At 59.5% G+C, this 17,408-nt stretch overlaps 1 protein-coding gene across 1 annotated transcript in view; it reads left to right on the top strand.

The window, feature by feature from the left end:
- The window catches only part of SEC14L1 (SEC14 like lipid binding 1), a 58,934-nt gene that overhangs the window by 33,538 nt on the left and 7,988 nt on the right, over positions 1–17,408 (top strand). The window contains 10 exon segments of the mRNA XM_062215462.1: positions 1,771–1,920; positions 2,038–2,169; positions 3,977–4,105; positions 4,834–5,062; positions 6,495–6,604; positions 8,315–8,504; positions 11,270–11,358; positions 13,031–13,101; positions 14,122–14,293; positions 15,232–15,366. Coding sequence (XP_062071446.1) covers positions 1,771–1,920; positions 2,038–2,169; positions 3,977–4,105; positions 4,834–5,062; positions 6,495–6,604; positions 8,315–8,504; positions 11,270–11,358; positions 13,031–13,101; positions 14,122–14,293; positions 15,232–15,366 — 1,407 coding nt within the window.

Genomic DNA, 17,408 nt, shown 5'->3' with positions numbered 1-17,408 from the left:
AGGAAAGAAAAAGGGAGATTCTCCATCCACTGGTTCACTCACCAGATGGCTGCAACAGCAAAGTCTGGGCCAGGCCAAAGACAGGACCATCCAGGTCTCCCATGTGTGGCAGGGTCCCAGATGTTTGGACCGTCTTCTGCCGCTTTCCCAGGAGCACTGGCATGGAGCTGCATCGGAAGTGGAGTGGCCGGGACTGAACCAGTGCCCTGACATGGGACGGAGGCATTGGAAGCAGCGGCTCAACCCCGCTGTGCCGCAGTGCCAGCTCCCCTTTCCACCTGTGTGTGCATCACCGTGTCCCTGACGGCTGGGCGTTGGACGTCCCCTGTGTCCTCCGGGGCCCCGGCCGAGTCAGGGCTGTGGCTTGTGAACGGCTTCTCCTGGTCTGTAGCTTGGGTTTCGTCCTTGGAGAAGAGTCTCCGCAGAGTGAGGTTTCACATTTTGGTGAAGTCTGTCTACCTGTGTTTCCTTGTAGGAGTCGTCATTTTGTCTTCTCACACCTCTGAGCTCGCCCTAGGCCTCGCTCCTGAAATCTTTCGTTTTTGCTATTCTAATTTTATATGTAAGTGTGTGCTTCATTTTGATTTAGATCAAGATTCATTTTTTAAAAAAAGATTTATTTCTTTATTTGAAAGGCAGAGTTACACAGAGGCACAGAGAGAGGGAGAGGTCTTCCATCTGCTGGTTCACTCCCCAAGTGGCTTCAATGGCTGGAGCTGTGCTGATCCCAGTTGCTCCACTTCCAGCTCTCTGCTGTGGCCTGGGAAGGCAGCAGAGGATGGCCCAAGTCCCTGAGCCCCTGCACCTGTGTAGGGGACCTGGAGGAAGCTCCAGGCTCCTGGCTTCAGATTGGCCCAACTCCAGCCGTGCGGCCCTTTGGGGAGTAAGCCAATGGATGGAAGATCGATCTCTCTCTTTCTGCCTCTGTAACTCTTTCAAATAAATAAATAAATTTTTAAAACAAACCGATTGAGCCCATTTGTTTGGGTGTAGTTCTTGGTTCTGCCCTTGACGTGTGTGTCTGTCCGGTGCCGCAGTCGTGATTGCTGCAGTGGGTAGGAAGCCTTAATGCCAGGCTGAACCCCAGGCTGAACGATTCCCCCCGCTTATTCTTTCTCAGAATCACTTGGCTATTCTAGTCCCTTTGCCTTTCCATATACATTTTAAAGTAATCTTATCCAGAGCTACAAAAAACAAACAAACAAAAAAAGCCAAACATTTGCTGAAACTTTGGTTGAAATTCTGTTAAGCTTGTATATCCATGCAGGAGAACTGACATCTTTCCTGGGTTGAGTCTTTGAGTCTGTGGACATCGGATCCCTCGTTCTTTTCTTTTTAAATTTTGTTTGTTCGAGAGACATACAGACGAGCAGAGAGAGAGAGCCATCATCCTCCGGTTCACTCCCCAAATACCTATAACAGCTAGGGCTGGGCCAGTCTGTAGCCGGAGCTGTGACTTAGTCCAGGTCTCCACTGTGACAGGGACCCAGCTGCTCTGAGCCATCACCTGCTGCCTCCCAGGGTCGGCGGTGGAGGCGGCCAGAACTGGGCATCAGAGCAGGTGCAGCACACGGGGTGCGGCGTCTTGACTCCTCGGCCAGACGCCAGCCCCAGCCCTCTGCTTTCTCGTGGGAGCTGCAGCCGTGGAGACGGCGGTCGGTGCACGTCGGCCTGTGTTCAGGACACTGTTTCAGGGAGGACGTCACCGACAGGCTGTCGGGCTGAGTCTTGGCTCACTCTCTCCCGTTTGCTTTGTGTGTCTACCCCCAGGCCTATGAGAGGAGGTTCCCTACCTGTCCCTTGATCCCAATGTTCGTGGACAGCGACACTGTGAATGAATTTAAGAGTGAAGATGGGGCCATTCATGTCATTGAGAGACGCTGCAAACTGGACATTGACGCCCCCAGGCTGCTGAAGAAGGTACCGCGGGGGTGTGCGGGAGGCGGCCGCCCGCCCGGGGACGCGCGCGCTGCTGCTGCTGGCTCGTGTGCCGACTGGTGTCCTTAATAAACCTCATTCTCTGTTTCTGTTTTGAAGATTGCAGGAGTTGATTATGTTTATTTTGTCCAGAAAAACTCTCTGAACGCTCGGGAACGCACTTTGCACATCGAGGCCCACAACGAGACGTTCTCGAATCGCGTCATCATTAACGAACACTGCTGCTACACTGTGAGTCCCCGGGCCGCCGGCAGGGCAGCGCATGGGCCTTCTGGCCGGCTCTGGCCTGTGGCACTGCAGAGTGGGTGACGTGGGCCATTTCTAAACACCCTCCCGTGCCACTGCCTTCCTGTCCCCCTGTGACATTTCAGAAGGACCGAGCACCGAGTGCATCTCTCATCTTCCCACTTCGCTGTTCGCACACTGTTTCCCAGAACAGCTCTTGGCTGATCCTTCACATAACCTCCCCCAGCTCGCCTTTACCCTCCCACGACGCCTCCTCCACGCCGAGCCCGGCAAGACTGGTCCCTAGTGGGGTTCACCCTCCCACGACGCCTCCTCCACGCCGAGGCCCGAGTGGTCCCTAGTGGGGTTCACCCTCCCACGACGCCTCCTCCACGCCGAGGCCCGAGTGGTCCCTAGTGGGGTTCACCCTCCCACGACGCCTCCTCCACGCCGAGGCCCGAGTGGTCCCTAGTGGGGTTCACCCTCCCACGACGCCTCCTCCACGCCGAGGCCCGAGTGGTCCCTAGTGGGGTTCACCCTCCCACGACGTCTCCTGCACACTGAGGCCCGAGTGGTCCCTAGTGGGGTTCACCCTCCCACGACGCCTCCTCCACGCTGAGGCCCAGGTGGTCCCTAGTGGGGTTCACCCTCCCACGACGCCTCCTCCACGCTGAGGCCCAGGTGGTCCCTAGTGGGGTTCACCCTCCCACGACGTTTCCTCCACGCCGAGGCCCGAGTGGTCCCTAGTGGGGTTCACCCTCCCACGACGCCTCCTCCACGTTGAGGCCCAGGTGGTCCCTCCTGAGGCTTTGCAGCAGATCAGCTCGTGTCACTTCTCAGCTCAAAGCCTGGCAGCCTCCACGTCCCCCGAGGACGAGCCCCGAGCCCTCCGCGTGGCGCATGAGGCCCTGTGTCTCTCCTGAGCACTGCTCTGCTGTCCCTTCTTTGTGGTGCGCAGCCCACGGCACCCTGCTCCTGCCTGGCGTGAGGCTGCTTCCTATGTGGGCTTCTGCTCTTCCAGCCTGGCTGTGTCCCCGTCTCCTGACCCCTCCCTCCCCTCCCAGCCTCTGCTGCTCGAAGCTGCCCTGACCCTCTGAGTAATTCTGCAACCGGACCCCAATCTTCTTTTTTCTTTAATAAAGATTTATTTATTATTTATTTGAAAGTCAGAGGGAGAGACAGCTGCAACACCGAGGGCTGGGCCCTGCTGAAGCCAGGAGCTAGGAACTTATCTGGGTCTCGCACGTGGATGCAGGGGCCCGAGCACTTGGCCGTCTTCCACTGCGTTCCCAGGTACACCAGCAGGGAGCTGGATCAGAGTGGAGCAGCCGGGACTCGAACCGGCGCCCATATGGGATGCCGGCACTGCAGGCGGGGTCTTAACCGGCTGTACCACAGTGCTGGCGCCGACCTCTGATCCTTTTAGCCCTGCCCCAACTTCCTTTTTTCCAATGGCTGTGTAGTTCTCTGCCTGTTAGGTCTGTGCCCAGTCGTCCTGTGTCCCCTGCTGGACTGGGCAGCACGGACGAGGCAGGGGATGCTCCGAGGGTGCTGAGTGGGGGAACGGAGCAGAAGTGGAGCTCTTCTTTTCTACCCATTTTTTGATATCCTGGAAAAATTGTTATTTGACCTTTTCATGACTTTGAGCCACTGTGGTTTTCCAGCCGCTGTGTGCGTGCAGTCAGCTGGTCGGGGATGCGCGTGTTTCTCGTCACGTGTGTCTGAGGAGCACACGGACACGCGTGTCTGAGGAACACACGGACACGTCTCAGTGCCGGCCCGGTCAGTGAGTGTGCTTTCTCTCCGCCCGCAGGTTCACCCTGAAAATGAAGACTGGACTTGCTTCGAACAGTCTGCGAGTTTGGATATTAAGTCTTTCTTTGGGTTTGAAAGTACTGTAGAAAAAATTGCCATGAAACAGTATACCAGCAACATTAAAAAAGTGAGTTGCTGTTGGGGCTCTGTGGAAGGTGTGGGCAGGAGGCTTTGAGATGGCCTGGGGAGGTGGGGGGTGGGCTGGGGAGGTGGGGGGTGGGTTAGGGATTGCCAGCCCCTTCCTGAAGAGGAAACTTTGAGGCCTGGCCCTTGCTTCATCCTCAGAGGTCAGGGTTCAGGTGGGGGTGGTGCTGACAGGTGAGGGGGTACAGGATGCTCCTGGCCATTGCGTGCTCTGCCGGGAAGGGTGGGTGCTGGGGCGGGCAGCGGCCTGGGGCTCACAGCACCCCCAGGCTCGCCTCACTACCACGTGGTGAGACTCACCCCATGGGCTAGTGGGCACCCCAGCCCTGGATTGTCGGGTTCGTCTTCCCTGCAAGACCTTCTCACTTCCTGCTGCGTGTCGTGGAACTACACCAGCGGGGGTTGTGGGCGCTGTCTGAAGGCTGCTGGCACTCAGGTGGCTGGGTTGGCATAGGCATATGTTGAGTATCCCTTTGGAGAAGAGGAAGAAGTAAAATTAGGAAAAGCAAAAAACAAAGTCCTCTGTCTTTCCCCCTTGGTCTGTAGCAGTTGTTTTTAGTAGCATTTGCTAGCTCGTGAGGGTGAATCATGTCTCCTGTGGCACTGCCGTGTGTTGGGGATGAGCTGTGGCCCTGCCGTGTGCTGGGGATGAGCTGTGGCCCTGCCGTGTGTTGGGGATGAGTGACCGGATGCGGGCTGTTTTCCTTCAAGGGCAAGGAGATCATTGAGTACTACCTGCGGCAGCTAGAGGAGGAAGGCATCACCTTCGTGCCCCGCTGGACCCCGCCTTCCCTCGCGCCCTGCACGGAGACAGCGGCGAGCGGGAAGCAAGCAGCGGCCGCGGCCGTCATCCCAGACGCCGCCCTCAGGGAGGGGCTGTGCGGCGAGGCCTCCAGCACCCCGGGCGGTGTGCCGGAGCCCGCCGCGGGGACCCCGGACGGTGAGTCTCAGGATGCTGCCTTCCTAGAGCAGGCTGGGGTGCTGTGGGCCCTGCTGCACGCCACCTGCCTGCCGTCGGACGGCACGTAACGGGAAATCCGGCTCTTGTTTTTGGCCCCGTTCTCTGCCTTATGTAAGCACAGTCTTATTTTTGCCTTAGACTTAACTGGGAAGGTTGCAGCCACTTCTCCTTGTGGAGACCGGAAGGTGTTTTCTCTGCCTCAGCAGAGAGCCCTGAGAGCACTGTGGCACCGGCGGCCTCCTCCGTGCTGGCCGTGTGCGCGGGCTCTCCGAGCACCTCCGCACTAATGCTCATTTATTGCTGGTTCCCTGTGCTTAGGAAAGGCTTAGGACCCTCACTCACAGGGTAAGGAGGCACCGAGACCTTGAGTGGCAGCCTGCATAGGTAATGCCCGTGGTAAAGAGTTTAAAACGCTGAAAACACAAAAGCCCACCACTGGAAAATTAAAAACAAATTTATTTGAAAGAGAGAGAGACCTTCCATCCACTGGTTCACTTCCAAAATGGCTGCAGCATCTGGGGCTGGGCTGAGCTGAAGCCAGGAGCCAGCAGCCAGGAGCCAGGAGCCAGGAGCACCATCCTGGTCTCCCACGTGGGTGGCAGGGACCCAAGCTCTTGGGCCATCTTCTTTTTCTTCTTCTTCTTCTTTTTTTTTTTTTTTTTTTAAGATTAATTAATTTATTTGAAAGGCAGAGGTACAGAGTGGCAGAGGCAGAGAGAGAGGTCTTCTGTCTGCTGGTTCACTCCCCCAAATGACCACAATGGCCGGCGCTGTGTCGATCCAGAGCCAGGAGCTTCTTTCGGGTCTCCCATGTGGTTGCAGGGGCCCAAGCACTTGGGCCATCTTCTACTGCTTTCCCAGGCCATAGCAGAGAGCTGGGTCCAAAGTAGAGCAGCCGGGACTAGAACCGGCGCCCGTATGGGATGCCAGCACTGCAGGCAGCGGCTTTACCCGCTACGCCACAGCGCCAGCCCCTCTTCATTCAGAATTGATTTAGATGCACTTGCTTGTTTGGAGACCTGAGGTTGCTCAAGCAGAGGTACCCGGGAGGGTCCAGGGAAGGGCCGGCGCCACGGTGCCAGCCTGCGGCTTGGTCTGCAGTTTGACCTCACGACCGCGGCGTCCCTGCGGTGGCCGGCTCCTGTGTTCTCTTGCATTATTTACTTATTTTTAATAGCTGCTTTACAGTTTTTGATGGACATGCAGTGCTTGCCCAGCACTGGGCACAGGGCCGTGTTGCCACCTCCGAACAGGGTGCCCGTCAGGGCAGGCGGCAGCCAGCCTGCACCTCCTGTGGACGCTGCCATGGCTGCAGGCTCGGCCCAGGCCCCCGTGCTGCCGTTGCCGAGCTGGACCTGGAGGCCCCGGTGCCGGTGTCCCTGCGTGAGCCCTGCCGCGCCCTGTGTTACAGACAAGCTGGACGCAGACTACATCAAGAGGTACCTGGGTGACCTGACCCCTCTCCAGGAGAGCTGCCTCATCCGGCTGCGCCAGTGGCTCCAGGAAACCCACAAGGGCAAAGTGAGTGGCGCCTGTGTGAAGGGGGCACACTGGCTGCCGTCGGTGTGAAAGCGGGGTGCGCGTTGGCTGCCGTGGGTGTGAAAGGGGTGCATGCTGGCTGCCGTGGGTGTGAAAGGGGTGCATGCTGGCTGCCGTGGGTGGGAGCTCCCCTACAGCCTGTGAAAGTGGGGTGCGCGCTGACTGCCATGGGTGTGAAAGTGGGGTGCGCGCTGACTGCCGTGGGTGTGAAATTGGGGTGCGCGCTGACTGCCGTGGGTGGGAGCGCCCCCGCGCCCGGCTGCAGGGCGCTGACTCGGGGCGTTGAGTCTGGTGACAAGTTGCGGTGCCCCTCCGCCTGGGTCGGCTGTTGTCCCCTAGGCTTTCAGCAGAACAGTGTGACTTGAGAACAGTTAAATGTCAAGTTACAAAGCAGCCTTGTGTTCTGAGTGTTCACGCACTTTAATTTTTAGAAAGTTTGGAAGGAATTCAGAGTTCACAAGAGATTAGAGACGTCTGAGCTTCAGTGTGAGGATTTTGGCAGAATCCTGGCCTCGTGAGGGCTCAGGTCGGCAGTCTTAGGTGGCAAGCCGAGGCGGGTCTGTGTCCCCCCGCCGCGCCCAGGGCTTCATTCAGGAAGCTGCTCACCGGCGACAGCGTCTCAGGACTGTTGCTGCTCCTGGCTGCCGTTGTCGTGTGCTGGCCACGTGCTGGACACCGCGTCAGCCCTTTCTACATCCCCCAGCAGCCCCGTGGAGCAGGTCTGTTCCTAGCACCTCTGCTGGAGTGGGAGGAAGCAGGCCCAGCTCCTACAGCTGGCGAGTGATGGCGTCAGGATTTGAACCCAGGCCGTTAGGTTCTGAACCACTTCCACACAGCTGGTCCCGCCTGGTGAAGAGGAGGCTATGGGCTTTGCATTGTGTGCCCGGGGCCGGGGCTGGGAGCCAGCTCAGGTTCCCACTCACTTCTTCGTCCCCTAAGGACCGCCCACATCAGCCAGTGTGTGGCTCTGGGGGGACGCTCGACTCGCCCGTGCCTTGCTCTCTGCTGAGGAAGTCAGCTTACTGATTGGCAGTGACGTCTAGAGAAGGTTCCTGTGTGTTAGCAATGCCACCCACCACCAAAGCCAGCACGATTTTGTCGTCTGTTGTGTCTTTTTCAAGATTTATTTATTTACTTGAAAGGCAGAGGGACAGAGGGGGAGGGACAGAGGGATCTCCCATCACTGCTTCAGTCCCCAGATGCCTTCAATGTCCAGGGCTGGGCCAGGCTGGAGCCAGGAGCCAGGGGTTCCCTGAGGGCCTCCCACATGGCTGGCAGGGCCCAGGTGCTCGGGCCATCCTCCCCTGTCTTCCCAGCAAGCTGTACTAGGAGCAGAGCAGCAGGCGCTCAGCCCGCACTCAGATACGAGATGTGGGGATCCAAGCGGTAGCCTCACCCACCCTGCCTCGCTTGGGAAGTCTGTTGCACACACGTGACAGTGCACAGGTCACGAGAACGCACAGGCCAGTGCGTAGCAGTGTTCAGGAAGTTAGGTATGCTCTGGACGTAAGGAGCGCTATAAACATTATTCACACTAATGCTGGTTTTCTAAAATGTTGAAGATTTTTTTGGAAATAGCTAATTTTGAACAATGTAATAATTAGCTCCCTGTTGATGGGAAGTGGGAGTTTTATGAATCTTATTCCCTTAGCAACTTTTAACTTGCTTAGAAACCTCTTTCTCTCTTAATAGATCCCAAAAGATGAGCATATTCTTCGATTCCTGCGAGCTCGGGACTTTAACATTGACAAAGCCAGAGAGATCCTCTGCCAGTCTCTGACGTGGCGGAAGCAGCACCAGGTGGACTACATCCTGGACACCTGGACCCCGCCGCAGGTCCTTCAGGACTACTACGCAGGAGGCTGGCATCACCATGACAAAGGTAGTGCAGACGCACAGCCGTCTGTTTGTCCTGCTGTCTCGCTGTGTCACTGGAGACACCATGTTGTGCACGGAGCAGGAGGGTCCTGCCTCACGTGGAGGATGGGAGCCCTTCCCTGGCGCAAACACGCAAACACAGAGGGCTTCCTCCGTCCCAGGCACAGCTCTCTGCACCTGAGCGGCCAGGCAGAGCCTGGCATCTCCACCTCTTGCCACACAGCACCTGGACGTGTAGCCCCTGGGGCGGGGACTTCACGTCCTTCCCAGTGCATCACTTGGTTTTCACTCAAGAAGAAATGAAGTGGAAATGTCTGGGGTGGTTCTTCCCTGCAGCAGTGCTGTGGTGATGAAGGCCCTTAGCGGTGGCGTTAGCCTCTGATGCAGCCATCAGCACAGCCCAGAGCCTCACCCCAAGCACAGGTCCGGGACAGCTGTGCCCCTGCCGTAGCCGCCGCCCGCTGCGCAGGTGCAGACCCTGTCCTCGCAGGAAGGCTGCAGCACCAGCGATGGCGCTGATTCCCGATCCAGATTTGTACGGCTTGGGTGCAGATGCTGGACAGAGGCCCCGGGGCTGCCAGGAAATGGGCTCCCGCCCCTGCTCTGGCCGCATCCTTTCCAAACCGAGGGGCTCCGCTGTGTGTGTTTCCGACTTAATTGCCTGTGTTTCTCCAGGTTAATGCAGCGTGACTTCTCCTGGAACCCACAGTCCTGGTGTTCAGTCCTCTTGTGCCCAGCCTTCAGGGGCCACAGAGCTTGGTAGTGAGAGATGGTTCCTGGTCGTCCCCGCCCTGGCCTCGGTGCACACGGTGCAGGGTCAGTGGCTTCTCTGGAGAGCCATCCAGCCCTTTTCTTTCCCATGATCCCCTTGGCGCTGAGTGGCAGGAGCCAGGTGGTGCCGACTTGGGCTACCTCTGGGTGGCCGGGCCGGGGGAATGACGTCAGTGGGGTGTGAGCTGGGCCCTCTGGAGGTTAGCGCTGTAGAGCGGTGGAGCTGACGTTCCGTCGGTTTGCATTTCAGGACTTCCAGACTGTTCTTGTTTGCCTTAGCCCTTAGGGTGGGAATGAAGGAGGCTGGCTTTTTAAAAATGTTGAAACTAACTTTTTAGGAACCTATAAATGAAAAATAATTCTTTTTCTAAGAAAGAAGTTTTTTTTTTTTTAAAGATTTTTATTTTACTTATTTAAAATTTTTTATTTATTTATTTTTTTGACAGGCAGAGTGGACAGTGAGAGAGAGAGACAGAGAGAAAGGTCTTCCTTTTGCTGTTGGTTCACCCTCCAATGGCCGCCGCGGTAGGCGCGCTGCGGCCGGCGCACTGCGCTGATCCGATGGCAGGAGCCAGGTGCTTCTCCTGGTCTCCCGTGCAGGTGCTGGGCCCAAGCACTTGGGCCATCCTCCACTGCACTCCCTGGCCACAGCAGAGAGCTGGCCTGGAAGAGGGGCAACCGGGACAGGATCGGTGCCTTGACCGGGACTAGAACCTGGTGTGCCGGCGCCGCTAGGCGGAGGATTAGCCTAGTGAGCCGCGGTGCCGGCCCTAAGAAAGGAGGTTTTGAAAGTATTCTGCATTTGTAGAAGAAATACCTGTGGGCATCAGCGCTGTGGCTCAGCGGTTTAAGCTGCCTGTGATACCATCGTTCTATATTGGAGTGACATTCGAGTCCCGGCTGCTCCACTTCCAAACCAGCTCCCTGCTAACGTACCTGAAGGCAGCCATGATGGCCCAAGTGCTCAGGCCCCTGCTACCCATGTGGGAGACCTGGATGGAGTTCTTGGCTCCTGAGAAGTGAGAGTGAGAGAGAAATCTTCCATCTGCTGGTTCTCTCCCAAGATGGTCACAACAGCCAGGGCTGGGTCAGGCCAAAGCTGAGAGTCAGGAGCTTCTTCCAGGTCTCCCATGTGGGTGCAGGGGCACAAGCACTTGGGCCATCTTCCACTGCTTTCCCAAACCCATTAGCATAAGGGAACTGGATTGGAAGTGGACCAGCCAGGATGTGAACTGGCAGCCCATATGGGAAGCCGGCAGTGCAGGCAGGGGCTTGTTATGCCACAATGCAGGTCCCTTCCTTGCAGTTTTCTTGGGAAGACGTGGGCTACCAGCCCTCCACACTAGGTGGTGCTTCCGTGAGAAGGAGCGAGCTGCGGCTTGTGTGGAGCGTGGGCCACGCTGCCTCGTCGGGCTCTGGGGTGGAGCGTGGGCCACGCTGCCTCGTCGGGCTCTGAGGGTGGGGCGTGGGCCACGCTGCCTCGTCGGGCTCTGAGGGTGTGGAGGGTGTGGAGCGTGGGCCACGCTGCCTCGTCGGGCTCTGAGGGTGTGGAGCGTGGGCCATGCTGCCTCGTCGGGCTCTGAGGGTGTGGAGCGTGGGCCACGCTGCCTCGTCGGGCTCTGAGGGTGTGGAGCGTGGGCCACGCTGCCTCGTCGGGCTCTGAGGGTGTGGAGCGTGGGCCACGCTGCCTCGTCGGGCTCTGGGGTGTGGAGCGTGGGCCACGCTGCCTCGTCGGGCTCTGAGGGTGTGGAGCGTGGGCCACGCTGCCTCGTCGGGCTCTGGGGTGTGGAGCGTGGGCCACGCTGCCTCGTCGGGCTCTGAGGGTGTGGAGCGTGGGCCACGCTGCCTCGTCGGGCTCTGGGGTGTGGAGTGTGGGCCACGCTGCCTCGTCGGGCTCTGGGGTGGAGCGTGGGCCACGCTGCCTTGTTGGGCTCTGCGAGCCGCTCCCCCAGCTTCCCGGGAGGCTCGTGCCGACACTCTTCTCTTCCCTTTCTGCAGATGGGCGGCCGCTCTACGTGCTCAGGCTGGGCCAGATGGACACCAAGGGGCTGGTGAGAGCCCTCGGAGAGGAGGCCCTGCTGAGATACGTGAGTGTCCACTGCCGGGTTGCCGGGCCCCGTGCCAGCTTCACGCTGCTCTCGCTGCTGGTGGCATTGGCGTGTTGCTGGTGGCATTGGCGTGTTGCCACCGATCTGTCCTGGCGGCTCGCCTTTGTTATTAGAAAAGAAACTGTTTTTTAAGATCTCAGAGGAGGACGCGCAAGTTATGCAAGTGTTTCTCGCCGTGACAGCCTCAGAGCAACACTGATTGTACCCGGGCGCCTCCCTGGGGACTGGTCCTGAGCCCGCCGCCCCCCACTCGGGCGCACTCACCACCCTCCCTCCCCGGCTCTGAGATCTCCTGAGCCTCCCGCTGCACGCACTCACACCGGGCTGAGCGGCTGCCGTCTGCTCCCACACTGCAGGCCCACTCCGCACTGCCCCTTCGCCCACGGCAGCCCCTGGCGCTGGCAGCTGAGGGACGTGGTCCTTAAGTTTAAACAAAAACGCGAGCTTTAGAAGGTTCCTCTATAATCCATGCCTTTGTCTTGGAAGCCCCCGTCGTGGGCATTCTGTGGGGTGTGCTGTTGGCCCGAGGCCGTCTCTCAGGTGCACATGGAGGTCTGGAGGGGCTTCTCCAGTGGGGGAGTTGGGGGCCTCTCCTGGGCCGTGTGCGGAGCCTGCTCTGAGATGGCCCCTTCGCTGGGCTGGGGCGGGGGCGCGGGGCTCCCACACTTGGCGCTTATCTCCTGCTGCTCCCAGTGCCTGGTTCTGAGAATGGCGCCAGCTCGTGTTCTCCCCGCTCACCCGGCGGCTCCTCTGAGCAGCTCCGGGGGCTGGCTGCTGCCCTTGCCCTGGGGCGGTGCTGGTTCTCCAGGGAGAACGACAGTGTCTACGTGGACACCACGGGAAGCTTCCGTGGCCAGCGTCTGTTCAGCAGGGACAGCATGCTCTGTCATGGGCCCCTGCAACGTGTGGAGCAGCGCCGTTGTCCTGAGCGCTCACACCAGGCTCCCCGGGCCCCTCCAAGGCGTGGAGCAGTGCCGCTGTCCTGAGTGAGCGCTCACACCAGGCTCCCCAGGCCCTCCGAGGCGTGGAGCAGCGCCGCTGTCCCCGAGCGCTCACACCAGGCTCCCCGGGCCCTCCAAGGCGTGGCGCAGCGCCGCTGTCCCGAGGCTCACGCCAGGCTCCCCGGGCCCTCTGAGGCGTGGCGCAGCGCCGCTGTCCCCGAGGCTCACGCCAGGCTCCCCAGGCCCTCCGAGGCGTGGCGCAGCGCCGTTGTCCCGAGGCTCACGCCAGGCTCCCCGGGCCCTCCGAGGCGTGGCGCAGCGCCGCTGTCCCCGAGGCTCACGCCAGGCTCCCCGGGCCCTCCGAGGCGTGGCGCAGCGCCGCTGTCCCGAGCGCTCACGCCAGGCTCCCCGGGCCCTCCGAGGCGTGGAGCAGCGCCGCTGTCCCGAGGCTCACGCCAGGCTCCCCGGGCCCTCCGAGGCGTGGCGCAGCGCCGCTGTCCCCGAGGCTCACGCCAGGTTCCCCGGGCCCTCCGAGGCGTGGCGCAGCGCCGCTGTCCCGAGCGCTCACGCCAGGCTCCCCGGGCCCTCCGAGGCGTGGCGCAGCGCCGCTGTCCCGAGGCTCACGCCAGGCTCCCCGGGCCCTCCGAGGCGTGGCGCAGCGCCGCTGTCCCCGAGGCTCACGCCAGGCTCCCCGGCCTTTTTGTGCGCAGGTGCTCTCCATCAACGAGGAGGGGCTGAGGCGCTGTGAGGAGAACACCAAGGTCTTTGGCCGGCCGATCAGGTGCGTGAGGGGTTGGCTTCCCCCAGCTGGCTAAGCTCTCGCTGGCTTTCAGAGGCCAGATCTGGCAGTTTGTACGTTGCAAGACCTCCGAGAAGGTAGAGTAATACGCCATAGCATTGTGGAGCGAGAGTCACTGGGCTGAGTTTGTTTGTTTGTTTGTTTTTTTTTTTAACATATTTATTTGAAAGGCAGAGTAACAGAGAGAGAGAGAGAGAGAGAGAGAGAGAGGTCTTCCATTCGCTGGTTCACTCCCCGAATGGCTCCTAAGGCCAGGGCTGGGTCAAACCGAAGCCAGGAGCTTCTTCCAGGTCTCCCAGGTGGGTGCAGGGGCCTACACTCCTGGGCTGACCTCCACTGCCTTCCCAGGTGCATTAGCAGGGAGCTGGATTGGAAGTGGAGCAGCCGGGACCTGAACCTGTGCTGACATGGGCTGGGCATCACAAGCAGAAACAACCCCAGCGCCAGCCCTGGATATAGGAGTTTGGTCACTGAGTGTTGGCCTCTCTGGTTAGCCTGCACGGCTCTTGGAGCCCCAGCTTGCAGCTTGTTTGCGTGTTTGTTTCGGGCCCACCAACTCCTGCAGTTACTCCGTTCGTCAGCCATCCTTGTAGTGTGGCGGACTGTCCTCAGGTCACGCGGCATCCCAGGCTAGCGCCAGGACGTCAGTCGGGACCGCTCCCTGGGGGCGGGGCCTCTGGCTGCTTGTCTGTCCACAGCCGTGCTCAGCACCCGAGACGGGCCTCACTCAGTAAATATGTGCTGAAGATGTGTCAGAGTGCCAGATGCGTGCCTGCTGCCGGCAGGTCGGGGCGGCCGCTCAGCCTGCCAGGGACAGCGCCCGTGGCCTGGCTGGCCCGTCCAGATGGGGCTTCCGGCGTTGTCAGGGGGCCAGCGCCTGCCTGAGCGTTGCACTCTGCTCCACACGAGGAGGCAGAGCGCGAGTGCACGGCCCAGGCACCCGGTGCTGCCTGATGCGCAGTACGGAACGAGAGCTGAGACCCCTCTCCACCCGCCCTGCAGCTCCTGGACCTGCCTGGTGGACCTGGAAGGGCTGAACATGCGCCACCTCTGGAGGCCGGGGGTCAAGGCCCTGCTGCGGATCATCGAGGTGGTGGAGGCCAACTACCCCGAGACGCTGGGCCGGCTGCTCATCCTCCGCGCGCCCAGGGTCTTCCCTGTCCTCTGGACACTGGTGGGTCTCCACGCTGTCAGCCGGGGTCTTCCCTGGTGGTCTCCACGCTGTCAGCCGGGGTCTTCCCTGGTGGTCTCCATACTGTCAGCCGGGGTCTTCCCTGGTGGTCTCCACACTGTCAGCCGGGGTCTTCCCTGTCCTCTGGATGCTGGTGGATCTCCATACTGTCAGCCAGGGTCTTCCCTGGTGGTCTCCACGCTGTCAGCCAGGGTCTTCCCTGGTGGTCTCCACGCTGTCAGCCGGAGTCTTCCCTGGTGGTCTCCTGCTGTCAGCCGGGGTCTTCCCTGGTGGTCTCCGTGGTGTCAGCCAGGGTCTTCCCTGGTGGTCTCCGTGCTGTCAGCCAGGGTCTTCCCTGGTGGTCTCTGTGCTGTCAGCCGCTGGGAAAGTGTACAGCCTGCATTCAGACACTGGGCCTCACGTGATCTTAGCTCTTCACTAACTCAGAGACACAGTGTTTGTCTCGAGGAAGACAGACGCGAAGCTTCCACGTCCCTAACGCTGCGCAGATGGAATTTTCTTCCGTCAGCCTCCCACTCAAAATACCACATTGTTGTTTTGTTTTTTGTTAATTTTCATTTTGTCTGAAATGCACGGGGTGGGGGGGGTGCTCCATCTGCTGGCTTACTCCCCAGATGCCAGCAACAGCCAGGTCTAGCCCAGGCCACACCAGGAGCCCAGAACCCATCCCAGGCCTCCCGTGTGGGTGCAGGGACCCGAGCATTTGCACCCCAGGGTGCAAGCCAGCGGGAGCTGGATCCGAACTGGATCCGAGCTGGATCAGGCCCGCGAGTTAGCACTGGAAGCAGGCACTTCCGGAGGGGGTGTGGACGCCAGGCTGCATCGCAGCCTCTGCGCAGGGCGCCCGCGCCACCTGGTGGTCTCGCTCTGATGACCAGCGCAGCAGACGTGGTTACGGGCCGTTCTCTGTTCACTTGCAGGTTAGTCCGTTTATCGATGACAACACCAGAAGGAAATTCCTCATTTACGCGGGGAACGACTACCAGGGCCCCGGAGGCCTCTTGGACTACATCGACAAGGAGATCATCCCCGACTTCCTGAGCGGGGAGTGCATGGTGCGCCGCTGCCTGAGGCGGGGGGCGGGCTGGCCGGGGGCGCAGAGCGTTTATGTGGCGCCATCTGTTCTCGGTTTGTGGGCTGTCATCTCTGATCCTAGCGTAAACGCAGTAGAACCACTTAGGTGCGCACAGAACCTAGCGGAATTGTCACACACTCCCTGTGGGCAGGCTTCCTGACTGCGCAGAGGAGCTGGGCGCCTGCAGGTGCCCTGCTTCTCCCTGCGTCTGTCGGGGGATGGACAACGAGGCAGACACCTGCATGTCCTGGCCTCTGGTGGGAGAGTCGCCCTCAGAACCTGGCCGCGGCTCCACATGCTGTCGCCTGGCGCGAGTGTTGAGGAGACCCAGACTGGACGTCCACATGATGAGGCCGGCAGGAGCCAGCAGGATGTCTTCCTGAATGCTCAGAGAATTTAGAAGATGCTGAAGCTTAGGCGTCAGTCGCCAGTTTTGCTGGAGAGACACTGCTGGCGTAGTCACAGTGCGGTGCAGTGAGCGAGTGAATGACGGCACCGCGGCTTCCCAGGTGCCAGAGCCAGGCTCAGAGAGACCGTGAGCCGTGTGGGGGTCCTGGAAAGTCGCAGCTTCTGACTGTGCCTGGGACAGAGCAGAGGAGCCAGAGGAGCCTGGACCGGTGGGGAGCCAGGCCTGCGTTCGGCACACGCTGACCGCTGAGACGTACTTGGAGTGCTAAGAATTTTGGACAAGAGTTGAGCTGTCTGAGCTTCGGTGGTCTCCACCCCTGTGCTGCGCTGGGGCCGACCGGCATGGAGGCCGCCCCTGCCTCTCTGAGCCTGCGGGGTTCCCACCCTGACCCGGCCTGCTCTGTCCTTACTGTGAGGTTTTCCCATCTGTGCTGTGCTGCCCAGGACGGACAGTAACACAGAGCCTGCTCGGATCCTAGGAGCTGGGACGTGACGTCATGAGGACATGGGTGATGTGTTCAGACACAGAGCCTGCTCGGGTCTTAGGAGCTGGGACGTGACGTCATGAGGACATGGGTGATGTGTTCAGACACAGAGCCTGCTCGGGTCTTAGGAGCTGGGACGTGACGTCATGAGGACATGGGTGATGTGTTCAGACACAGAGCCTGCTCGGGTCTTAGGAGCTGGGACGTGACGTCATGAGGACACGGGTGATGTGCTCAGACACAGAGCCTGCTCGGATCCTAGGAGCTGGGACGTGACGTCATGAGGACACGGGTGATGTGTTCAGACACAGAGCCTGCTCGGGTCTTAGGAGCTGGGACGTGACGTCATGAGGACATGGGTGATGTGTTCAGACACAGAGCCTGCTCGGGTCTTAGGAGCTGGGACGTGACGTCATGAGGACATGGGTGATGTGCTCAGACACAGAGCCTGCTCGGGTCTTAGGAGCTGGGACGTGACGTCATGAGGACATGGGTGATGTGCTCAGACACAGAGCCTGCTCGGGTCTTAGGAGCTGGGACGTGACGTCATGAGGACATGGGTGATGTGTTCAGACACAGAGCCTGCTCGGGTCTTAGGAGCTGGGACGTGACGTCATGAGGACATGGGTGATGTGTTCAGACACAGAGCCTGCTCGGGTCTTAGGAGCTGGGACGTGACGTCATGAGGACATGGGTGATGTGTTCAGACACAGAGCCTGCTCGGGTCTTAGGAGCTGGGACGTGACGTCATGAGGACATGAGTGATGTGTTCAGACACAGAGCCTGCTCGGGTCTTAGGAGCTGGGACGTGACGTCATGAGGACATGGGTGATGAGTTCAGGTTCTAATTCTGTGTAGCCTGTTTCAAACAAAATCAAAATAAGTTGTGTGTGTTTCTGGCTGGTGCTGTAGACCAGTCATTGGACTTGGTTCTCACACACGAAGCTGTGCTCACTGATTCTTTCATATCTATACACACACATGTACATATACATACACATGTACATACACATACACACATACATATACACACATATATACATACAAATACACACGTATACATATACTGCATATACAAATATGTACACAAATACATATATACATATACATACAAATACTCACACATATA

The sequence above is a fragment of the Lepus europaeus genome, chromosome 18, assembly GCF_033115175.1.
Source record: "Lepus europaeus isolate LE1 chromosome 18, mLepTim1.pri, whole genome shotgun sequence".
NCBI classification, from domain to species: Eukaryota; Metazoa; Chordata; class Mammalia; order Lagomorpha; family Leporidae; genus Lepus; species Lepus europaeus.
The sequence above is the reverse complement of the archived record's forward strand: the minus strand, read 5'-3'. Positions and strand labels throughout refer to the sequence as shown.